At 33.8% G+C, this 22761-nt stretch overlaps 1 protein-coding gene across 4 annotated transcripts in view; it reads left to right on the top strand.

The window, feature by feature from the left end:
- The window catches only part of Pgant9 (polypeptide N-acetylgalactosaminyltransferase 9), a 193447-nt gene that overhangs the window by 121581 nt on the left and 49105 nt on the right, over window positions 1-22761 (top strand). For all 4 annotated transcript variants that reach the window (XM_036375293.2, XM_070108611.1, XM_036375290.2 and 1 more), the window contains 4 exons: window positions 3717-3912; window positions 4964-5133; window positions 5429-5593; window positions 11316-11509. In XM_036375293.2, the coding sequence (XP_036231186.2) occupies window positions 3717-3912; window positions 4964-5133; window positions 5429-5593; window positions 11316-11509 (725 nt within the window). The remainder of the gene's footprint in view (window positions 1-3716; window positions 3913-4963; window positions 5134-5428; window positions 5594-11315; window positions 11510-22761) is intronic.

The raw sequence follows: 22761 nt of genomic DNA, 5'->3' as shown, positions 1-22761 counted from the left end.
GTAACTACAGTTGTATAAATTGGTATACTACACATACATATATACAAATAAACTGTATTGCATTGTTGTATGCAACAAATATCATAAATAACAAAACTCATTTGCAACAAATGTGGGGCAAAAATCACTCAAAGAACAACCGAGCTCCTAAACTATCTCAGTGGCGCCTAAGGGTATGCTACAAATATGCCACTAACTGTCATAGCGGCGCAAAAGACCAAACACAATATATCTGCGCTACTAGCGGAACAACTTAGAAGCTATACGTATGAGTTTGTAGAAGCTCTTCATATATTCATTCGATATGCATGAATAATATATTTTTTACTAAATTATATTTCAAAAAGCAACAAAAATTACGTGTTAATAGTGCAAAAAAAAAAAAATAATACTATGATGGATGGCAGCATGTAAAGTAAATCTGCAAACAATAGCAAAAATTGGTCAACACAAGTCGCAGAAGTATCAAACGAGCGCTTGCAAAGGCCATAATATGTGAAAATGTTCGAACGAAAGCGAGAGTATAAAGTGAAAAACAAATAAAAAATTGCAGAAAAGCCAAAAATGACAGGCGAAAATGCAACTGTGTGCGTGTTTGCTTTTATTGCTTTATACTACTGCAAAGCCGCTATATTCGTTTTGTGTCTATAAAGTTTTGCTTCTTTTGCTTTATGCTAGTAAAAAGAACAACCGAGCTGACTTGACATTGACAAATAGCCGAGCATTCATGAAAGTCCTATTAAAAAATGGAGAAGGAAAAAAATGAAAGCAAATAAGTATTCATCACACAAGCGTCCGAACTGTTATGTATGCAAAAATGTGGCAGCGGTTTTTTTTTTTGTTGCTTTGCTCCTATACATGTGTCAGTTTTAGTATTTGTGATGGCAGTCAACAAATTGTATTGAATGTCTTTACAAGCAAATTGCATAAAAAGTATCAGCCTTTTGGCAATTTTTCAGTTTTTCTTACTTGCTTTGCTATATTCCACAGTAGTGGTGGCTGAAAAATGGAAGGTATTCGCATATTTCTACTCAATGTCTCTTCGTGACTTATGTAAAAGCTTTAAAAAAAATTCTGTGAAATAAACTCTGTGTAGATATGAGATTGTAGATCTATAGAAAATTTGTTTCCGGTTATATGTAAAAAAGGATTTGAAGCTGTGCAGTGATACTTCTTAAACCACTCTTACCTATAACGTGACTGTGTATTTTTCTTCAGCAGCTTTATTATAGTGACGTGCTCATCAGATTTTGTAGCGCAACAGAGATACTCGTATAAATATATTTAAAATATGACTATTATCCAAAGTATTAACTTGCTTCACTGCAACCCTTGTTCCAGCGATCTTCTCATCACGTATTATTATCCAGATAAGATCGACGTACAGTATTAGCTGATATATATATATAATGTATAAGCGATCTGCCATCTGTCTTGTACTGGATGTATACATAGTGCCACTAAGGTTGTATATTCTCTGAATGCCACAAAGAAATTGGATTCTTAAAGCATTTTAATTGAATTCCTTAACTTTCGGAATATTTTTTTGGCCGCAAGTTGGTGCGATTAAGCAAAGTTGTTTACTTAAAAGCTTAACTTCGTAAACGATTAACTACGATCACTCCTAATAACCTTTATTTTAAGTTACAACTTTAACTGTTAGAATAAAGCCTGTTGTGAAAAATTGTAAGGATTACCTGGAAATTTTCATTATCGCCTGATCTGCTATTAAAAATAATCTATAACAAAGAGCGACAATGAAAGATCTTTTCGGGCGTCTTCAAAGTATTTAATCCGACTTAATCTCACTAACGATCATTTAGTGTGTTTCGACGTATTGTTAACTATATGATCACGTGATTTATTGGTCGTAGAACATTTTTATACGCGGAACAGAGTTAATATACCACGAAATTTTAACACCCAAGTCCAGTCCTAGTATGAAACTGTTTTATTTGACGAGATACCATACCTTCAACAAATTTTGCATGGTTTATTGTCTAAGGCAACGGTACAACTTCCGAAGAATTATCCTGTGAAGGGTATTTTTGCTTCGATGCAGTCGAAGTTAAAGTTTTTTTTTTAGTTTTCTTTATTTTTAATGAACTTGAATTCTTTGCCTCGGCTCTCCCTCCATTTAAACTTGTAGCGTTAGTTTACTTATGAAGCTGCCTTCTGTTTGAGTTTATCACCGGTGGTTCTCTCTAAAATCTGTATAGTTTTTATACAAATATTGCCAAGCTTCACAAATGTTTGCTTCCCCTGCTTTTCGATTGTATTTTAAAAGAAAATAATTTATCCGCTAGGTGGCGCTGTACTAGATATTTTTTTAATAGTTACATATATTTCCATTTGCATATTAAAATTGCAATATCTTTTCATTATTGTATTAGATTGTTCCAAAGACCTTGCTACAACAAAAATCAGTCCAACTTACTTTAATTTATTGAAACTTTTCACTTTCCATTATACAAATTCTCTTTTGACGCACACTTCGCAACTTTTACTTTTCTCTGCACCACATTCATACGTTTTGCCTACTCGCCTCAGTCTCCCCTGCTGCCGCCATTGCGCTTGAATGCATTGCGAAAACTTTGAAATAACCTTTCAAATATCCTGCCATGTTGCGCCGTCAATGGCAGACATGTTGAATTCACGCTTGGCTCCTTCACATATCTCATCAATGTATTTGTGTGTGTGTGTGTGGCTGCATGTGTGCATTCGTGTTTCCATTTGTGTTTTGCTGTTGTTCTTCTAAATGGATTGAAATTGTATTGATGTTTGCGCTGCTCAGCGCTTGCCATTGGCAATATTTGCATCCTTGCAGCGACGCGCACATGCCGACAGTCGCACACATAACGGCACATACACATATATATTTATTTAGAACTAGTGAATTGTGCTAAAATCTATTTCTATGCTTGTGTGTATGTGTGCGCGTTTGCCTTGCTCTTCTCTCGCTTGGTCCAGCAAAATGCATTGCATGCAACAGTCTTTCTACATCCTTCCTTTGCTTTGATCCTTTAAGTTTTCTGCTTTTGCTGAGCTCGTACATATTTTTCGTTTGTTTGCGGGATAAATGCTGCCATGAGGGATTTACTTACACCCGTCAAGTGTGCATTTGTGTGCGGTTGTTTAGAATTGCAGTTTCTTTTTGCACGTGGTTCACTGGTATCACGTTCCATTCGTCATATCGATGCTGCTGCAGCAATCAATTGTGTCTAGGTCTTCTTTAAAGCGCATGTGTTGTATTCTTACTGCTTTGGTGCATTCATTTCGAAGTGGTTTTAGGGATAATACATTCCTAACAGATAATTTAACTGTTTATGTAATAGATTTATCATTAAAAATTTACTAAAGAGTATTAAAATGTAAAGTTAAGAATTGTGCTGGTGGGAGACTTTGCTAAAATAATGCTCGCGCCTAATAGCAGGCCTCTAAATCATCATCTTAATTTTAATTATTTTTAAATGTTTGATATAACCCTCTTAAATGTTATTAAACCTTTAAACCAGCATATTTTATAAATCAATAAACAAAAAAAAAATAAACATTTGGATATAAAGAATTTGAGGTTGGTGAATTTGCTAAGAAAAAAGATTTCCTAATTTTAGGCTAAATTTATTTCATTATAGAGATATTTCTGAGTATTATATCTCTAAAATATCCTTTCATTTTTTTTATTAACCTGAATTTGATATTTTGCTTATTTTCAGACAAAGGCGTACTCGTACCGCCTTCGCCGGCTAAGGATGCGCCCGGTGAAATGGGTAAACCCGTTGTTTTACCCACCAATATGACCGTAGAAATGAAGAAGGCCGTCGATGATGGTTGGACGAATAATGCATTTAATCAATATGTATCCGATATGATATCTGTGCATCGAACATTGCCAGATCCACGAGATGCATGGTAAGCAAAAATATATTTCCAATAAAATATTTAAGTTAAATAGTTGTTAGTTAACAGTATTCCGCATAAAGCTGGCAGTTGTTAGAAAAAAAGAGAACAAAGGGTTACAAATTAAAAGTACTTAACAAAGGTTATCTTATAGCTGTTAATAAAGAATAGATAGACTAGTGAAACTAAACCAATTATGTGGGTTACAAAGCGGATAAATAACGCGAAAAGGCAGGAGTGCACAACCAATTCTTTTTGGAGCTGTTATTTTTAAATGGCAAGGCTAAGCACCTAGTTTCTGGCCAAGCTGATAATTTATATCATAAATCACGTAGAGAATGGCTATTGTTTACGATTGGTCAAACAAAGAGTTACGACAAACTTGAGAGTCGAGAAAAAGACTTGATCGGATTCTTGCAATTTCGGATTATGTAGTCTATTTTCTACGCTATTTTAGTGAATTTTCGATAACAACTCTCTTATAGAAAGTATTTTGTTTCATTTTGTTATACCTTAACTCCCTTAGCTGCTAACAACATAACATAATCATTTCTAATCGTTCTGGACGGTTAAAAGTCAACGTTGCAGACCTAGTAAACTGAAGTTATAAACTTTTTATAGTCCATACCCTAACTTGCCATACACTTTGTATTAAAATACCGTTAAATTTTATTTAATTATATCTGTCGCATTGCGGCTGTCATGTACACGTGACTATTACCGTTAAAGTCATACCTTACTTCTTTATATTGGACTCACGTGAGCGCAGTAAATGGGATCCTAACACAAAAACAAACTTAAGAACCAAAAAATTGAGACTAGCCTGATATAAAACTCTAACTCTTCCACTCTCTCTGTCAATATTTATGAACTGTGTAATTAATTCTCTCAGTGTTGCCAAATCAATTTGCATAAAAATCACACGTACAGTGCGAACATTTGTTCCAACGCATTATTATACGACCAAGGTGCAAACCTCCTGCCACTTTATGAATAGCAAAAACAGCAACAATTTTATTTTATTATTTATAAGTAACTAAAAAATGTTTTCCCATCGGCACAGGTGCAAGGAGCCAAATCGCTATTTAGAAAATCTACCCGCCACCGATGTCATTATCTGTTTCCACAATGAGGCGTGGTCGGTGCTGTTGCGTACAGTGCACTCTGTGTTGGATCGCTCGCCGCCGCATTTGATCAACGAAATTATACTGGTCGACGATTTCTCCGATATGCGTAAGTTGCAACATGTTGCACATACATATTGACTGCTATAAAACATGCGCGTATGCACTTTATAATCATTTTTTAAACTGCTGATAATATGCTGCACGGCACATGCGCGCATGCTTTGCATTTAAATGCAACGTTTTGTGTGCGCGCATGCCGCCAAGCGAACTGAGCAGGCTCACCAAGCAATTTACAATTTAATTATGCATGCTTTTTAGCTTTTTGCTTTTGCATATTCTGCGCTCTTCTCTGCTGCCGACTTTTGATATGCCAATATCTGTTATTATTGTTGTTGTTGCAGCACACACCAAACAACAGCTGGAAGACTACTTCAGCGCCTACCCGAAGGTGAAGATATTGCGCGCCCCCAGCCGTGAGGGTCTGATACGAGCGCGTCTGCTGGGCGCACGCCACGCCACCGCGCCGGTGATAACGTACTTGGATTCGCACTGCGAATGCACCGAAGGTAAGTGTGTGTGTGTGTATTTGCCTGTGTGAGATGATTTAGGTCTGTTGACGGTCTGGCAATTAAATAAACTAGGAAAACCACACTTTTAAATGCAATTTGCAAAGCAAAACTTGAACTATGCAATTAAAATGCCATTGAAATTACAAAAACAATAACAAAAATGTCATAACTTGTTTACGAAAACAATAAAAATAAGAATAAACGTTAAATTCGGCTGCATCGAAGCTATAATACCCATCACATATAAAAAAGTTGCTATACAATAACTTGCTTTTGATCGTTCAGTTTGTATGGCAGCTATATGCTAAAGTGGTCTAATAACAACAATGTTTTAGGAGTTTGCACCGATAGCTTTGGCAACAATCCATACCAATTTTGGTGAAGATATCTTGTCAAATGAAAAAGTTTTCCTTACAAACACTTGATACCGATTGTGCAGCTTATATCACAGCTATATGCTATAGTGGTCCGATATCGACGGTTCTGACAAATGAGTAGCTTCTTAAAGAGAAAAGTACGTAAAATGTGTGGGGCTAGTTGGCGTATATACAGACGCACGGACAGACAAACGGACATGGATTTATCGACTCAGCGCGTCATGCTTATCATTTATACAATATATATATTTTATAGGATGAGCGACATTCCATTCAGGGTAATGCCAACTTCGTTGCATACTTACCATAGCTTGTTCAGGGTATCAAAATAATAAATTAATATTCATAAATGCATCGAAAATCGAAAAATATGAAAACTTAATTAAATTTCAGCGCTATTTGCATAGAATAAATAGTTCAAACTAAAATTTAATTACAAATAATTCTGAAAAGCTTTCATGTTCTAACCGCCAATCTGCCAACACTCACCGTGCACTTGACATAGCTGCATTTGATGCTGCAGCAGGCAGTTGGCAGAATTTGTTGTCGAAGGCCAATCGACAATATCGCTGCGGTTAACCACTTTTGTTGCTGTGAATTACATTTCACAAAATTCTAAATGTTTTGCAAAAGCTTTTAATTTGTATAGATTAAATTACGTAAAAAAAATTACAAAATATCTGTTATTACGGTGCTTAGGATGAAACACGCGTTGCATAGTGGGGTAAAAATAAAAAAAAATATAACAACAAAAAAGAAAAAAAGTAAATAAATAAAAGTATAAAAATCGTGTAGAATCGAAATCTTTTAAAGAGCTGAGAGAGATATGTTACTGACCCGAGTAGTATTGAATTCGTCGAATAGCTTGAATTCTCACTTAAGAACTGAAGCCATTGGGCCACCGTAAACGTCGTAGGTCTGCTAATTTTGCCTTGGCACAACTCGAAAACGATAACAATTTTTTTAAGAAAATCATGTTCTCCGATGAGGCTCACTTTCATCTGAGTGGTGCTGTAAATAAACAAAACTGTCATTTCTGGTGCGAAGAAAATCCTCAAATTATCCATGAACAATCATTACATTCACCTAAATTGACAGTTTGGTGTGGTTAATAGTCTGGGGGAATCATCCGTCCGCACTTCTTTCGAAATTAAATTGTTGGCACCGTTACTGCCTATGGAGACCGTTATAGATTGATGATAATCAACTTTTTATGGCCGCAATTGGAAAAAGTTCATCTTGACCACATCTGGTTTCAACCAGACGTTGCTACGTGCCACACAGCACGTGCAACAACCAAATTATTGCGAGAAAAGTTTGCAGATTTGATAATTTCAATAAATTGGGTCATTGAAAGACCTCCAAGAAGCTGTGATTTAACACCATTATACTACATCTTCTGGGGTTATTTGCAGCCATTGGTCTTTAGCAAGAAACCATACGACTTGATTTAATGGAAAAAGTACACGAAAATTGGGTTCATCGAATTCGTTCGCAAAAAAGTCGTTGAGCCCATTTGAATGATTTTATATTCAGAGCTTAATTGCATCGATTGTACTTCACATAAAATAAAAACCATTTTAATTTCCTTAACAGTTAGTGTGTTGTTTTTTTTTTTTGGAAAAATAAATTATATCACCTGTTTCTTCTTTTTGATCCTTGCCGATTCTGGTTTTCTGTTTCTCCTTTTAAAAAAATTTAAATTAAAAAGTAAATTTTTTTAGCACTTTGAAAATCAAGTTTGTCCCACTGTACCCATATCAAAATGTTTTTTGTTCATTTTTTTTTTTGTACTATTTCCCCGCTAATCTAAATGGTTTGCCATATTGTCAATAATGCTTTTAGACCATTTATTTTGCCGTTAACTACGTTGGTATAAAAACTACAAATTAAAATGTTCACTACTGGAATTTGCTGTGAATTGCGTATTAATCCATTTATCTATTCACAAAATCTTACCACATGATTGCTAATTTGCGCTTTGCGAATTAAGAGATAGCTAATATTTATTGGCGCGATGTGGAGTAATACCCGCAGGATTGTGATTTATTTTCGGTAATTACAGAAGTTTAGATTTTGGTGGGTTTGTGCTACCCGTTTGTGCCTGCTCATTTTTCACTGATTTTTTGCTGTATTTGACGTCCTTTATTATATTTTATATCAGTATGTTTAATTCGAAAATTTTTACTTTAAATTGTAAAAAAACAACGATGGATTATTCGAGTGACATGAGTTTTATTTATCCGAAAGATAATCTTGTGGCATTACATTTTAAATATGATTTCTGGCATATGATCGCCACGACTGGCTGGCATCCAATCTGGACGTCCAATTTTTGATGACTTTTTCCAATACGGCGAATGTTGTCTTCCAAATGGTTAAGCGTTTGTGGCTTACGCGTATAGACCAATGACTTTACATAACCCCACAGAAAGTAGTCTAGCGGTGTTAAATCACAAGATCTTGGAAGCCAATTTACAGCTCCAAAACGTGTCCAAAATTCGGCGGTCACACAACGTGTCTTTCAATAAATCGATTGTGGCACGAGCTGTGTGACATGTTGAGCCGTCTTGTCGAAACCACAGCTCTTGGACATCATGTTGTTCAATTCGGGAATGAAAAAGTTAGTAATCATGGCTCTATACCGACTACCATTGACTATAACGTTCTGGCCATCATCGTTTATGAAGAAGTACGGACCAATGATTTCACCAGCCCATAAAGCGCACCAAACAGTCAGTTTTTCTGGATGTAACGGTATTTCGACATACACTTGAGGATTAGGTTAGGTTAGAGGGTCGATCCTAAGAAGGATCACACTTGGACAGCTTAAACGCCGGTCCGTTGTGGTACCCAAAACTCCTATGAGCCGGATCCATAGACCCTTACATGTCGACGAAGCGCTTTGTGCCTATGACAAACTTGTTGAGACGGCCATTATCTGTTTCGGCCAGATCTTCTGGTCCACCAAAAGTGTGATTACCGAGATGTTTCAATCTCAACCTAGCAAAAGCCGGACAAAGGAGGAGAAAGTGCCGGGATGTTTCCACTTCACCCTCCTCCATCACTTGAGGATTTGCTTCACTCCAAATGCGGCAGTTTTGTTTGTTGACGTAGCCATTCAACCAGAAGTGCGCTTCATCGCATCATCCGATAAAATGAACGTAGTGCGCGATACGTATACCGCACAGAACCATTATTTTCTAAATAAAATAGCACTATTTGCAAGCGTTGTTCAGGCGTGAGTATATTCATGATGAATTGTCAAACCAAACTGAGAATAAATCAGTTAACAGCTGTTAAATTAGTCGCCATCTTGAACAGTTATGCCAACTTAAAGTTCTGTACCTCGAAAAAAACACCCGATATTACTAGTTTTAATATCGTCTGTATAGTAAATGTCTTAGAATTGTTAAACATTAGATAGTGCGAATCGAACACATAACTGGTCGAAATTATATAAACTAGTATAAACAAATAGGGATAGATAATAAATGTTTATAGAACTTTAATTTTCTCTACTACCACCAATTTGATTTACTGGATAAAGTTTGAAGCTTTTATGTCAATTTTATGGACAAGAGAGCAGTGCGTCAACGAAGCGAGAGAAAGTGATGAATAGAAAGCGGCCATAATAAAGTATTCAATTTAAGTGAGAATCAACAATCATTTTTTAGTGCTTAAGCGGAAATTTAAAACATTTTCTAGTTGAGAACTAGTATTCCTCGTTTGGAGCTCGTATGTCTATAAAGTGTCTTAGAATCGTTGAACATTAGAGAGTGTCGAATCGAAATAACAACTGTTTTAAACAAATAGAGGTAGAGTAACCAACTTTAATGTGGCCTATTTCACTCTATTTAAGTCACTAGGTTAACTTTAAAGCTTTTACAACTTTTACACAACAAAGTAGCGTAAAATCGAAAGCGACCATATTCAAGTGCTCAACTTAATACACAATGCAAACAATCAATAAAATCAATAATTTTTTAGTGTTTATGCGGAAATTGAATTTTTGTTTCTGCATTTTTCCTGCTCTAAGCTAATTTTTCAGTTGTTGCTTAATTTTTTCTTCACTTCTAACTACTTATAATGCTATGGAAAGCTGTAAAAATTTATAAAAAAATTACAAAACTTTATGCAGAAAATATTGAAAAAGTAGAATTTATAAATTCTTGATATTTTTTAACTTCCGCTTTGAGAGCGAACAAGCACACAACACTCATAACTTGAGATAACAAACTTAAACTTTCATTTAGAAGCATGTAGGGCAGAGAAGTAGCGCTAAAATTCAATTTCTACTTTTTAATGATTGATGACTGACCAAACTCAATCGCACACATACAAGTATAGTATATATATATGTGTATGTGTGAGTGTGGGACTGTGTGCAACACAAACAAAACTACGTAATGGGATAAGCTGCAGGATATGCGCGAACGTAACAGGGTAGATATATATGGATGCTTGCGCAATTGCTGGTGTTATGCAGTGCAAAAATGTATGTGTGTGTTTGAGCTTTCCAGGAAGCATGTTTACGCGGGTGCGAGCGAGTGTAGTGTTGAGATTTTTTTGCTGCTGCTTCCTCGCTGCTCAACTAAGTTTGCGGTTGCTTGGGTTTGGCGATTATGATTACGGTTTGGTGAATACGTTGCTTGCTTGACTGCTTGCCGTTGGACTGCGGTTGCGCTGGTGGAGCTGGCCAATGGCTTTGATGTTTTGCTGTTAAACACGTTACATACATACACATTTTTTCAACCTTTCTCACTGTTGAGTAATTGCATTTGCTATTTTATGCTTATTTACTTTATTTCTAAGTGAGTTGTGTGTGTGTTTTTTTTTTTTTTGACAATCGCTTCCTTCCTTCCGCCATGCGGTTGCTAAATTTTCCTGAATTTATTATATATATTTTTTATGTTCCCGCACTGTGCTTGCGGTCATTTGCTGGGTCAACGCGTATGGTTCAATAGTCGGATTATGTCCATAAAGCTTTAATAGAAAGTGCAGAAAAATGGCAAACGTTGAAAAAACAGTACCCAAAGCAATTTGTTTGTATGTATAATAACAAATAGAAAATATCAGTGAAGCGTAGTTGCCTTAACAATAAACTACCGTTACTTTTTATTAAGGTTAAGGCTGGCAACTCGCACATAGACACATAACCTATATTTTTCAGATGTATAATATAATCTTTTATTATACATACATATTTATATATTTGTTTCTATGTTATTATATTATATACCATATAACTAAGTACAATTATGTATATAGCTTCCATTTCTTCTTTGTATATATATTAATTTTATTTAAAAAAAAAAAAAAACTTTTTTTTTCCCCTACAGGCTGGCTTGAACCACTGCTCGATCGCATCGCTCGCAACAGCACCACTGTAGTGTGTCCGGTAATTGATGTCATTGATGATACAACATTGGAATTTCACTACCGTGACTCGGGCGGCGTAAATGTGGGCGGTTTTGATTGGAATTTACAATTTAATTGGCATGCAGTGCCAGAACGTGAACGTAAGCGACACAAGGTGAGTGTAAAAATTACATACAGATACATACAGTTATAGAAATTTCAAAACAGAAAAACATAAACGTGCGAAGCAAAGTATAAAAGCCAGGCGAAGAAAGAAATATGATTTAAAAATTGCTAACTGGGGAACGAAAAAATGTGTTGAAATTCATGAAAGAATTTAATGGCTTGCAACCAGCAATTTTTAAAGCTACATGATTATATGAGTCTGATTTATTCGTTGTGTAAGATCGCTGAAGCTATAAAATGAGACGAAAAAAAATTTATAATAAACAAGAAAAAACGTTAACTTAAACTACAGCGAAACTATAATAACATTCACAGGTGCAGTTTTATAGCATAAAAGTATATGAAAAAATATTTATGCTGATTTCGATCGCTCAGCTTGGATGCCAGCTATAACCAATAGATGTCCGATCTGAACAATATCTTCAGAGATTACGGCTATGCTTAAAAGATCAATCTGTGCCAAATTTGATGCAGATAACTTGACAAATAAAAAAATTTTCCATGCAAGCACTTTACTCCGATCGTTCAGTTTCTATGGCAGCTACATGCAATAATTGTACGATATCAGTGTTTCTGACAAATAAGCAGCTTCTTAGCGAGAATAGGTCGTGTGCAAAATTTCAGACCAAAATCTCAAAAACTGAGAGACTTGGGTGTTACAAACATCGTGACAAACTTAATATATCCTGTTCAGGGTATAAAAATTACGCAAAATAGTGTGTGATAATGCTTTACTCCGAAATGTTAGGTTAGGTCGACAAATGTGTACCACTCAAGACTAGTCTAGTCTAGGACCTGTACGGAAGTTTATTTTAAAACCAAAATGCGCTGTCTTCTTGGTTCCGAAGTCAAGGCTAAGCGCTTTTTAATTTCAAATTTCGTTCTGTGATGATTTTTTGATGAGTACAGAAAAGAAGTCGTATTTGCAGTTTTGTCTTGTTTTGCAAGTAAAAACTTGTTCAGGTTCTCAAAGCACGAGCTATCTGTGATCAGTACGCTTGGCGGCTCCCATAATGGTTTGATTTCAGCAAGAAGCACTTTCGCAGTCGAGATCGGATTTTTTCCGATGAATTAGTTACATAGCAGGAATTACGTATTATAAAATTATAGTGATCTACCTTTATAATGTAAACACTGGTACTCCGATTATATACCTATGTATGGATTAACGTTCCTACATATTTTGCTGTGCTTAAAGAATTTTTTTGTGAGGCATATTTTAGATAATCTAGGTATTTAAGATAAGGCCAAGAAACATGCTTTATAGCGATTGTTTGTGTTTTAATTCAAAAATTAAGCACATTGTTGTACGCAACACTTTTTCACGAAGGCGAATTCATATATAGTTGATGGTATTCTTTAACCTGAATCTGAAGTTTAATCATCCATTAAAACTGTTCTATCTCTTCCTCGTAAGCCAGTAATATAGGTTCGAATAACATGCTAAAAATTTAGACAGCGAATTTAAAAAGTTGCCTAAATATGAAAATATGTAAACGAATACATATCTGCGTACGGAAAAGGAAAACTCATCTAATTTAAAGCAACACAATTATCAAAATGTAAGCATCCGCTGTTGCTATGGCAAGCTGTTAACTTCCTTCCCGTCAGTAGGAACGGCAATAATTTCCTTTCGTACGCCCTATGTAGTGTCGTTGTAGCATATATCCATACATAAAACAATCGATATTCATACGAGCTCCACTCGCTTCTCACTTTCCCTTTTATACTTACTGCTCATTACGCTCTACCTTTCCATAGAAAAAACTCTTCACTGAGTTACTCTTTTTGTTGCTGGCAGGCACGAAAGTTGCGAAGGTAAAAAGATGCCGGGCTTTTCAATCGGCAATAGCAATGTCGTTGCGATTTACACAATTTCCATTTCAATGTAAGTACTAAAACGTGACAATTTCGCAAGCGTGACTTACATGAAAAGCCGCTACTCACATGTGTGAAGGTAAGGGCACATATATGCAGAAACCAATACACGCATAATAAATGCGATGAAATTTGCGTGCTCTTAATTAAAGCGTGCCTTTTAGGAGACTCTTAATATTTGATTAAGTTTGAAAAAATATAATTTTTTTATAATTTTTTTTTTTAATTCATAAGTCTTTGAAGTTTTTAATTTTCTCAAGTGATGTCAGTTATAGCAAATATCTACTGTATATAAAATTTAAATTTATACATTTATATAATAAAGTGTGTTTTCATGCAAAGAACTCGAAAAGCTGAAGCCTACTTTGAGGCGCTTCATATTTATGCATTAACTTTATTTTATATATTAGTTTTATTTTACAAGCGGAAAAAAATATTTAAATTTAACTTTTTTGTAACGGCAGTTTGTAAACAACAGTGTCACTAAACATTATTTAAAAATTATCTGAGCAGTTATTAATATAATACACATTAATTAACCATTCTATTCAGATTTTAGATCTACCTCGACTTCAGCGCCATCTAACGAGTAATTTATATTTTTCATTTGAACTGTCGGAATTTTTTGCGCGGCACGCTATTACTTTGTTGTAATTAAGTTTAACAACTAAATATTTTCTTGATTTATTTTAAATATTTTATTGTTGTTGGTTTTTTTTTTTGAAACAGTGAGATCTTTTTATTAATCTTCTCAAAGTAACCTACCTTTACAAAACTTTAATCACTACTTTATATAGAAAAGTACGAACTGATAATGACTATGTTTAAATACATTCCCCAAAAAATTTAAAGTTCAAAAATATTCCGAACAATGAAATTCTGAGTATCTTTAAATTATCTCAAACCTTCTTTCAGTTAATGTCAATAGCCACATATCGGACACAGTTAACCCCATAAAGGGTATGCTTCAAGGCGGCCGAAACATTTTCAATACTCAAAACGACTTTGAAGATAACATTTTAAGAGCAAGTAGATGTATAGTAATCTTTAACTTCTTATTACTTGTTTCAGTATTTGTTCACACCTTCTATATACGCACTGTACGAAACCATTTTGTAGTACAAATTCCGTTAAGATATTACTTGACTTTTTGCTGTAAGTGTGAATAAGTTAGACGCAGCCATCCATGCATGCAATTGTAACTGTACGCAGTGTAAAAATGTATCACGCTGACATGAATGCATATCAAAACTCATATTTTATTACAAACGCACGCTTAAGTATGCCATACTACACTAAACACACATATCTGTAGACCATCTTGCACATGAAGAGCATACTGGTCGCTCCGAAAAGCTCAACAAAGCAGTGAAATGCTGTAATTCTTTCAAAAAAAGTTCGTTTTTCTTTAGCGCACCATTTAGTTTTGAATTTTTCCTTCCCCTAATAATGTAATTCTCAAACGGTTTATAAAATTCATAAATGATAACATTTTAAATAGCTTTTACAATAGTATAAGAAATAAAAATAGTAGTTACTGCTCTTTTTTCCGACACTTTCATTGATGTCAATCATTTGCGCACACTATTTATTCCCTTTTTTATGCAAATAAATCTGCAGTGTATATGCTTTTCTCTATTCCGTTACTACGCCAGTCTAGGCTCATTCAACTACATACATACGTGGTTTAATTACTGCGTGGGTATCTGACACTTGTCATAGCTGCGTTGAATGGCTTTTCGCCGCGAACTAAACGTGCTCCGTACTTTCGTTGTTTAAACGCGCGCATTTGGTACGCATTATGCTAACAGTGTTGCCTATTTGAGCATTTGGCCGTCATCTTTCCCCCGCCGCAGTAGCGTTATTCCAAAATGCAATGCGTGCTAACATTGAAGATTTTATTGGAAAACTTTTGGTGGCCATCAACGCACATGCATGTTCTCATATATGTGTGTGCGGGTATGGCTACGTATTTATGTATGTGTGTTAGTATATACGTTGTAGCGTTTTCGGTATGTGTAATTATGCGTGTGTTTTATATGCAAACGATGCTGTAGGTTAGTAACAACATTGGTGAACATGCTATGTAGTAACTATGCAAAAAAGGTTCAACATGTTAGGCGCCTTAGGAGCTGTTGCGCCTGCTGTTATGCTTCTATATATGGTCTTAAGCACAATTTTGCCCTACAATTCAACCCAACAACGGTATGTACTATATGTAAGGCCGTGTAGTTAAATGAGTGTAGCTGTGGGCGATTAATGTGCTGCCATTCAGTCGTGTAAATTGGATTATTCAGCTATGCCTTGGATATACATAAGTATGTGCATACATATATGTATGCAGCGTAAAGAAAACAATGTGAAATTGAAAATAGAACATACATAAAAAACGTTTACTTCAATTAGACCGAAGTTATATAATATAAGTACACTTTACAGGTGCATTTTTCTTAACATTAAACTGTATAAAATATCTTTCTTGATTTTCATCGTTCAATTTGTATGACAGCTATATGTTGTAGTAGTCCGATCTGGAAAATTTCTTCAGATATTTTAGTAATGTTTTAAATAATAATCCATACGAACTCTTATGAACATATCTTTTTAAATAAAAAAGTTTTCCATACAAAGACTTAAGTTTCATTGATCAGTTTGTCTGACAGCCATGTGCTATAGTTTTTTGGATCTAAAAAAAATTTCTGTGAAAAATATAGTGATGCCTTTGAGCATAATTATATGTAAATTTTCGTGAAGATATTTTGTGGAATAAAAAAGTTTCCATACAAGAACTTGCGATCGATCAGTTATTACGTCGGTTCTGACAAACGAGCAGCTTTTTGGTGACAGGCAGACAGACGGACATGGCTAAATTGACTCAGCTCGTCATGCTGATTTTTTATTATATACTTTATAAGTTCTCGATATTGTCATATTCTGTATTTGCGAATGCCGATAGAAAGCCGATGCCTTACAAATCATATCATACTCAGTAATCAAGTTATAAATGAGTTAATAGCTTAGCCTAACTTATATTAGAAATATTATAAGAACATTCTAAACTCAAATGAAAACCTTTGTTGTCCGATATGTTACATTTTTACAACCGTATGTTGCTGAACCATTAAGAATATGAAGTGAATATTTACAAAAGTTATTTAAACGTACTAGCAAGTTACTCAATCTTTTGGCTAGTGTAAAATAGCTACGACAACATAACATATATCAAATTAATTTGACAGCACTTGCAGAAATTACTGTTCTTATGTGTAAATTATACTCCAAACACAACTGTATATGCATACCAATGTATACAATTTTAGTCATTACAGTTACTTTTTATGGTAGCAGCAGCTGTGCTTATACTTACTACCGCATGCTAAGAAATAATATTTTAGCTGCAACAACAGACTACAACATCAAAGACGGTTTCGTTTACCGAGCGCCATACTCATATAAATATGCACAGATATTTCAAAAATACATATGGCAACACCGCATTGTTACTGCTACTAAAAGTTGTATTTACTTGAAGCATACACCTTGGCTGTTGATGAAATTTACATACATTTAGGCGCCATTGTTTATTGCACATGCATATATATGTATATTTCTGTCTTCAAAAGCTATAGAGTCCTACTTGCTACAGTTTTACTTGCACTCAAGCGCCTCAACGCTCTTGCTAAATGACTTGTAAGCACATGTGTGTGTGTGTGTTTGTATATATGTCTATACATGTTTGTATGGCTGTGTGCATTGGTCTGGTAATTTCAACATTACTGCCACAGCGTATAATGTTTATGTGATTGCATAAATGCCGACATGTGGGCCGTTCGTACAAGCTAATAAAAGCCTCATTGGGCTGCAGCTTTCGCAGCAGAGCGCTTGTTTCAAAAGAAAACTGTCCGAAAGTCTAGTGCATTATACATACAATGGAAGAGAGCTCAAGTGTGGCATGTGAAAATAAAACAAAAAACCGAAACAGTAATGTGAGCACTTCAGAGAAAATAATAAATGTTCGTAGTTGTTGCTTTATGGTTGCTGAAATTTTCTTCTTTGCAGTCGGCATTTACGTCGGCATTTATTATTTAGGGTTCTTTTTATTTAAGTGTAAGAATTTTAAATATTAATTTTCACTTGGCAACCTTTTTCATATGAAGTGGATGTTTCGGTGTAAATGAATCTGTTTAAAAATGAAAAGCTTTCAATAATAATAATTTTTTTAATTTATAAGATAAATTTAAGCACAATATTTAAATATATTAGGTATAAATTAGATTTCGAAACTTCGGCTAAAACTTTTGAAGTGTTTACAAGCTTATGAAATCAAAACTGCTTCATAAGTATACATATGATTTCTATAAAATCCAAAAGCTATACATAAAAGCCTTGCAAAATCGGCATAAAAGCTTGAAAAAGCTCTAGCTCAAAAATATATACGAAAAAGTTTTTTCAACTAACTAACTGACTGTAATTGAACTTTTTACAGATCGCATCAATTTTTTACGATTTAGAATTCGTTCCAATTAATGATTTCCCAAACCCATGCTTAACGTCAAAACTAATTCTTTTTAAGAGCCTTTATTACATTCAAATTATTCAAAGTACTAATAGTATAACAATCTACTCAAAATTTTATGTTATAGGTATTGCTAAATTTGAATGAAAGCCTCATGAAACCAACGTGAAAGTTTGGAAAAGCTCTTGCTCTTATATTTTACAAATAAAGAACGATTTCTATAGCTATTAGTATTTTTGTTTCAATAACTAGGTCAATGCTTTGCATAATCAACGCGAAAGCTTTAAAAAGCTCTAGTCTATATATACGAAAACGACATGAAAAATGTCAGCAAAAAATAAATACATTTTATATAAAAATTCATATTTTTAAACTGTAGGTGATTCTAAAAGCTACATCTAAGTAGAGTTGCCAGCTTTATGAAGATATAATAAATACAGAGAAAGCAGTTGATACAGGAAATTACGAACAAAAAAAAATCAATTTAAAAGAGCTTTAACATTTTTTACTAAATCATTGCTAATTATGTAAATCAAATTGGTTTACAAAGTAACCGTCAGGTTATCCATGTTAAAAATTTATACTAAAATATATATATTAAAAAATTAAAGATTAAGAGAAATTTTGATCATATTTACTTTCAATGAAATTTTTAAGAAATTTTAAAACGTAGAGTGGACATATTTTCTAAATCTCGCTGTGCATAAATTAGAAACTTAGTATATATTTAATTACTAGCATAAGACAGGTGTTAACTTTAGCTGCTGCACGTTACTTAAGTGCAGAGTTGCCAACTTAAAAAAAGCTTATCTAAAAATTATTTAAAAATTTTATAAAATTATTTTTTTATAGCGGTAAAAAACGAAATTAGTATAAATAATATATTATTTAAGAAATTATTATTTCTGCTTTTTATAAAATTTCCACACTTTGATTTTAAAATATTTGTGTCTCAATTCCTTTGGCAAACAAATTTTTTATTTTTAAAAAAGATTTTATTCGCCACCAGTGTTTGAACACACACAAATTAATAAATTCCTAATTTTTACATTTCTACTTAAATACTTTTGCGTCTCAATAACTTTTGAAATAAAAATTAATTTCTATGCTAACTTACTGCACCTGAAAAATATTCTATTCGCCACCAGTGTGCTCAATACAAATTAATTAACATCACTCATACGCCCGTGTGGTCTACAACAATGCGTGCTATTTTCTCCGCTTCCATTATTACTAAACACTTAATTAATGTACAACCACTTTTGTTGTTGTCACTTTGCTGCCTGCCTCAAGCATACTTGAATAATTTATTGCTCTTGAATTTGTGCAAAAAAATTTAATTTATAATTTGTTTGCTGCCTTCTTTGTTAATAGCCAGCAACTCCTTTGACTATATTCGCTCGCGCTCTCTCCTCTACTTCTACTCCTGTTTGCTCCCATATAAATTAAGTGAAATGTTTTTGGTGTTCACTTGCCACATAATTGGCATAATTATGTAGTAAGGCAATCGGAAAAAAGCAAAATATTTTTTTTGCTGTCTATTATTATATATAATATATAGTATTATGTTCATAGATAGCACACAACAACATATGTATAGCGTGGAGCAAAATGGAAGCAATACCTCATTCAGGCATTCTAATAGCTGTCTCCTGGGAATGTGAAATTTGCGCAAATATTTTGGCTGAAAATAAACATGTCCTTTTAAGACATTCCACACTCCGTAACGGTATGTAATTTTGTACGTGACAAGGGTCGCCAGCCATTTGCTTGCTCGCTTGATATTGTAATTAAAATCTCTTGAAATTTTCCAAGCGAAAGCATGGTGACATTAGCAAGTGAGAACATTTTCTGAATTTATAATAACAGTAAAATTAAATTGTTTAATTTTGTATATTTTTGCGCTGATTTTTTTTTTTGGAATAATTTCTAATTGTGCAGTGTCATTTAAATATGGAAAGCTTTTAAAGCGATGAGAAGATAAAACGATTACATATATAAGTTGTTTTGCTTTTTTTATCAAAGAAAAAAATTAAATAAATAGTATATTTACTGAGTAACTAAAATACTTATACAAATGACAGACTTTTTCAAGAAGCATTTTTAAAGTAAGCTTTTTATCTTTAAACTTTTCCAATTCGCTGGAAGCACGCTTATACGTGGTAAAGGCCGAACTCTAGTGTCAACAAATCAAAATTATAATCAGTTGTTATAAGGACTGTATTTTTGTAGCTTTTGAAAAATAACTTGATAATGTCGGCTCGAAGAGCTTTTTCAACTTTTCACAGTTTGAATATAGTTTTCGAATTTTTGGTATAAATATAAAATATAAACCTTATTCAAACAAAACTTAGCTTTTCCAAAAATCTCCAAACAAATTTCAAAGCTTCAAAGCTTTATTTATTCATAATTTAAGTCGTTTTTAGATCTTTAAGCTCAAGCGTCTACAAATCAAAGTAAACACAGCTGTTATAAAGACTTGATTTTTATTTTACAAAACACCTTTCATGATTTCGGTTATGGGAGCTTTTTTTAACTTCTCACAATTTAAATTTAACTAAATAAATATAAAATATCAACTGAATTTTATTAAATTAATATAAAATATTGACTCTTTTTAAACAGAAATATGAAAGCTTCAAGGTCTTACTTAGGTCCTCCAGTTCTTTGAATATACAAAGTCAGTATATGATTTCGGTTATTCTAATGGCCCGAAAAGCTTTTTTCAACAAAGAAACTTAACAAAGTCGGTGGCATAATATTAAAAATATAATATTAAATGCGGATGTGATTTAGCTGACGCTTAAAGCTCTTTTGGAAAGCCTTCACATAAAATGTTTTTAAATTTTATAATTTATATAAAATATTAACTTTATCGAAACAAAAATCAGCTCTTCCAAAAAGCTCAAATGAAACTCCAAACAAAGCTGTATGATTTCAGCTGTTTTAACGGTTCGAAGAACTTTAAAGCTATATAATTTTACCAGTTTTGATCTGCTTATGTTTAAATGACTGAAAGTAGTTTTGTTTTTATAATCATAACACAACTCAAGTTCAAGACTTTTCCATAAAGCTACACTTAAAGCTTACAACTAAAGGTTATAGCTATACGAAGTTTAAGAGCTTTATATATGTAACTTTTTTTCTTTCTTTTTAACTGTAGTGCAACTTACAAATTGATCAAAAGCTATGCTTTCAGAAGTACATTCTACATAAAGCTCTTAAAAATATTTTGAATATATTTTTTCTTCTCGTATAAATTTAACATACTGTTAATACCAAATCGTAAACATTTTGAACTGATGCAATTCACAATTTTGCAAAAGTTTTATATTAATAAAATATACCTACTATATTATAGAAAGCTTTTTGAGAATATCTTCTTTGTTATGAATTTGAAAATTATGACATATTTATTACTTGAGGCATGTAAAGTAAAATTTAAACTTTCCATATTTTTTTTTTTTGTAAAACTTTCAAATTTGAAAGGTTATGTTTCATCACATAATTCTCTCTTTCAAATTATTTTATTTTTTTGTTGCTTTTATATTAACAACTTTTTGTTTCTACAAACTTAAGACCATTTGAACGCCAACAGTTTCATGCATATTTTTGATAACCTCCACTTGCCCAATTAGACGTGGCATATTCTTCATTTTGCAATGCAAAATCGCCTTAAGGTATGCTACTAATTTACCAACGTAACGTTCTTGCAAAAAACTGAATGGTCTACCACACTTAAAGTGAAACAAATTTCCACACAAAACAAGCGAGCCGATAAAACCATCAACACCGCGGCGTTTAATCATAATAAATTTTCACTCCAACAAAAGCCTGAATGCTATAAAAAAACAACAAAACTAACAACAATAGTTGTAAAACGAAATGCCGGAAATAGGTCGGTGTATCCGCATCCGCTTTGCATTAGGGTCATGTGACCGCGCGCTGCTTATATAATAAAAAGAATAACCGAAATGTGCAGATGCTGACTTGTTGCGACGCCAAGCTCGCGGCTCGTACAAATGGCAGTCGGAATAATAAAAACAAAAGTAAATAAATACAGCTAGATATACAGCTCTGCAGATATATATACCTCAAAAGGTATACGGTTACCTGTGATGTGCGCTTATAGATTTATATATTTGTGTCACATTTTGTTGTTGTTTGTTTCACCTTTTAGTGCAGGTGATAAATTTAACCCTGACACGGCAAGCACCTGGTCTGCTGCCCCGCACGCTCGGTCGCCTGGCTGAGTTTATGCTTCGGCGCGTTCAATGCGCTTATATGTGTATGTGTTTGTGTGCGGTGCTTCCCTGAGTGGCGGGATTTTCATTTTACTGCTCTTCAGCTACTCTTCAATCGATGGTGTGTTTGCACTTTACGGCTTGCCTTGCCACATCGTACCGCTAAATTTACGCTTGCCAGCACATTGCGCTTGCGCCCTGCGCGTAGTTTTCACATTTTTCGCTATTTATTTGGCAAGTGCAAATTTCTGCTTTTGTTCGCAGCCTTTTCAGCTGTTCCATTAAAATTATTTATTTGATTTTATTTTGCTTGTTTGTGTGTGAGAAATCCTGCTCATTTATTTACTAGTGATAATAGACTACTTTTAGGCGTCAAGCGTGCAACGTGAATTAATATAAAAGTGTAGTTGTGTACTTCTCTATACAAAAAGCTCAGCACTTTTAGTAATATTATTTGCTTGGAAATATTGCGTCTGCTGAGGTCACAAGTTGCTTCAGAGTGGAAGAAAACAGTATTACATCTAGCATCTTTTTGTTATTACCAATTTTATAACCTGAACTGGGTATATTAAGTTTGTTACTATATTTGTAACACCCAGGAGA

Source organism: Bactrocera oleae, chromosome 4 (assembly GCF_042242935.1).
Source record: "Bactrocera oleae isolate idBacOlea1 chromosome 4, idBacOlea1, whole genome shotgun sequence".
In the NCBI taxonomy this organism is placed as follows: domain Eukaryota; kingdom Metazoa; phylum Arthropoda; class Insecta; order Diptera; family Tephritidae; genus Bactrocera; species Bactrocera oleae.
Note: the sequence above shows the minus strand (reverse complement) of the source record. Positions and strands in the feature narration are given on the sequence as shown.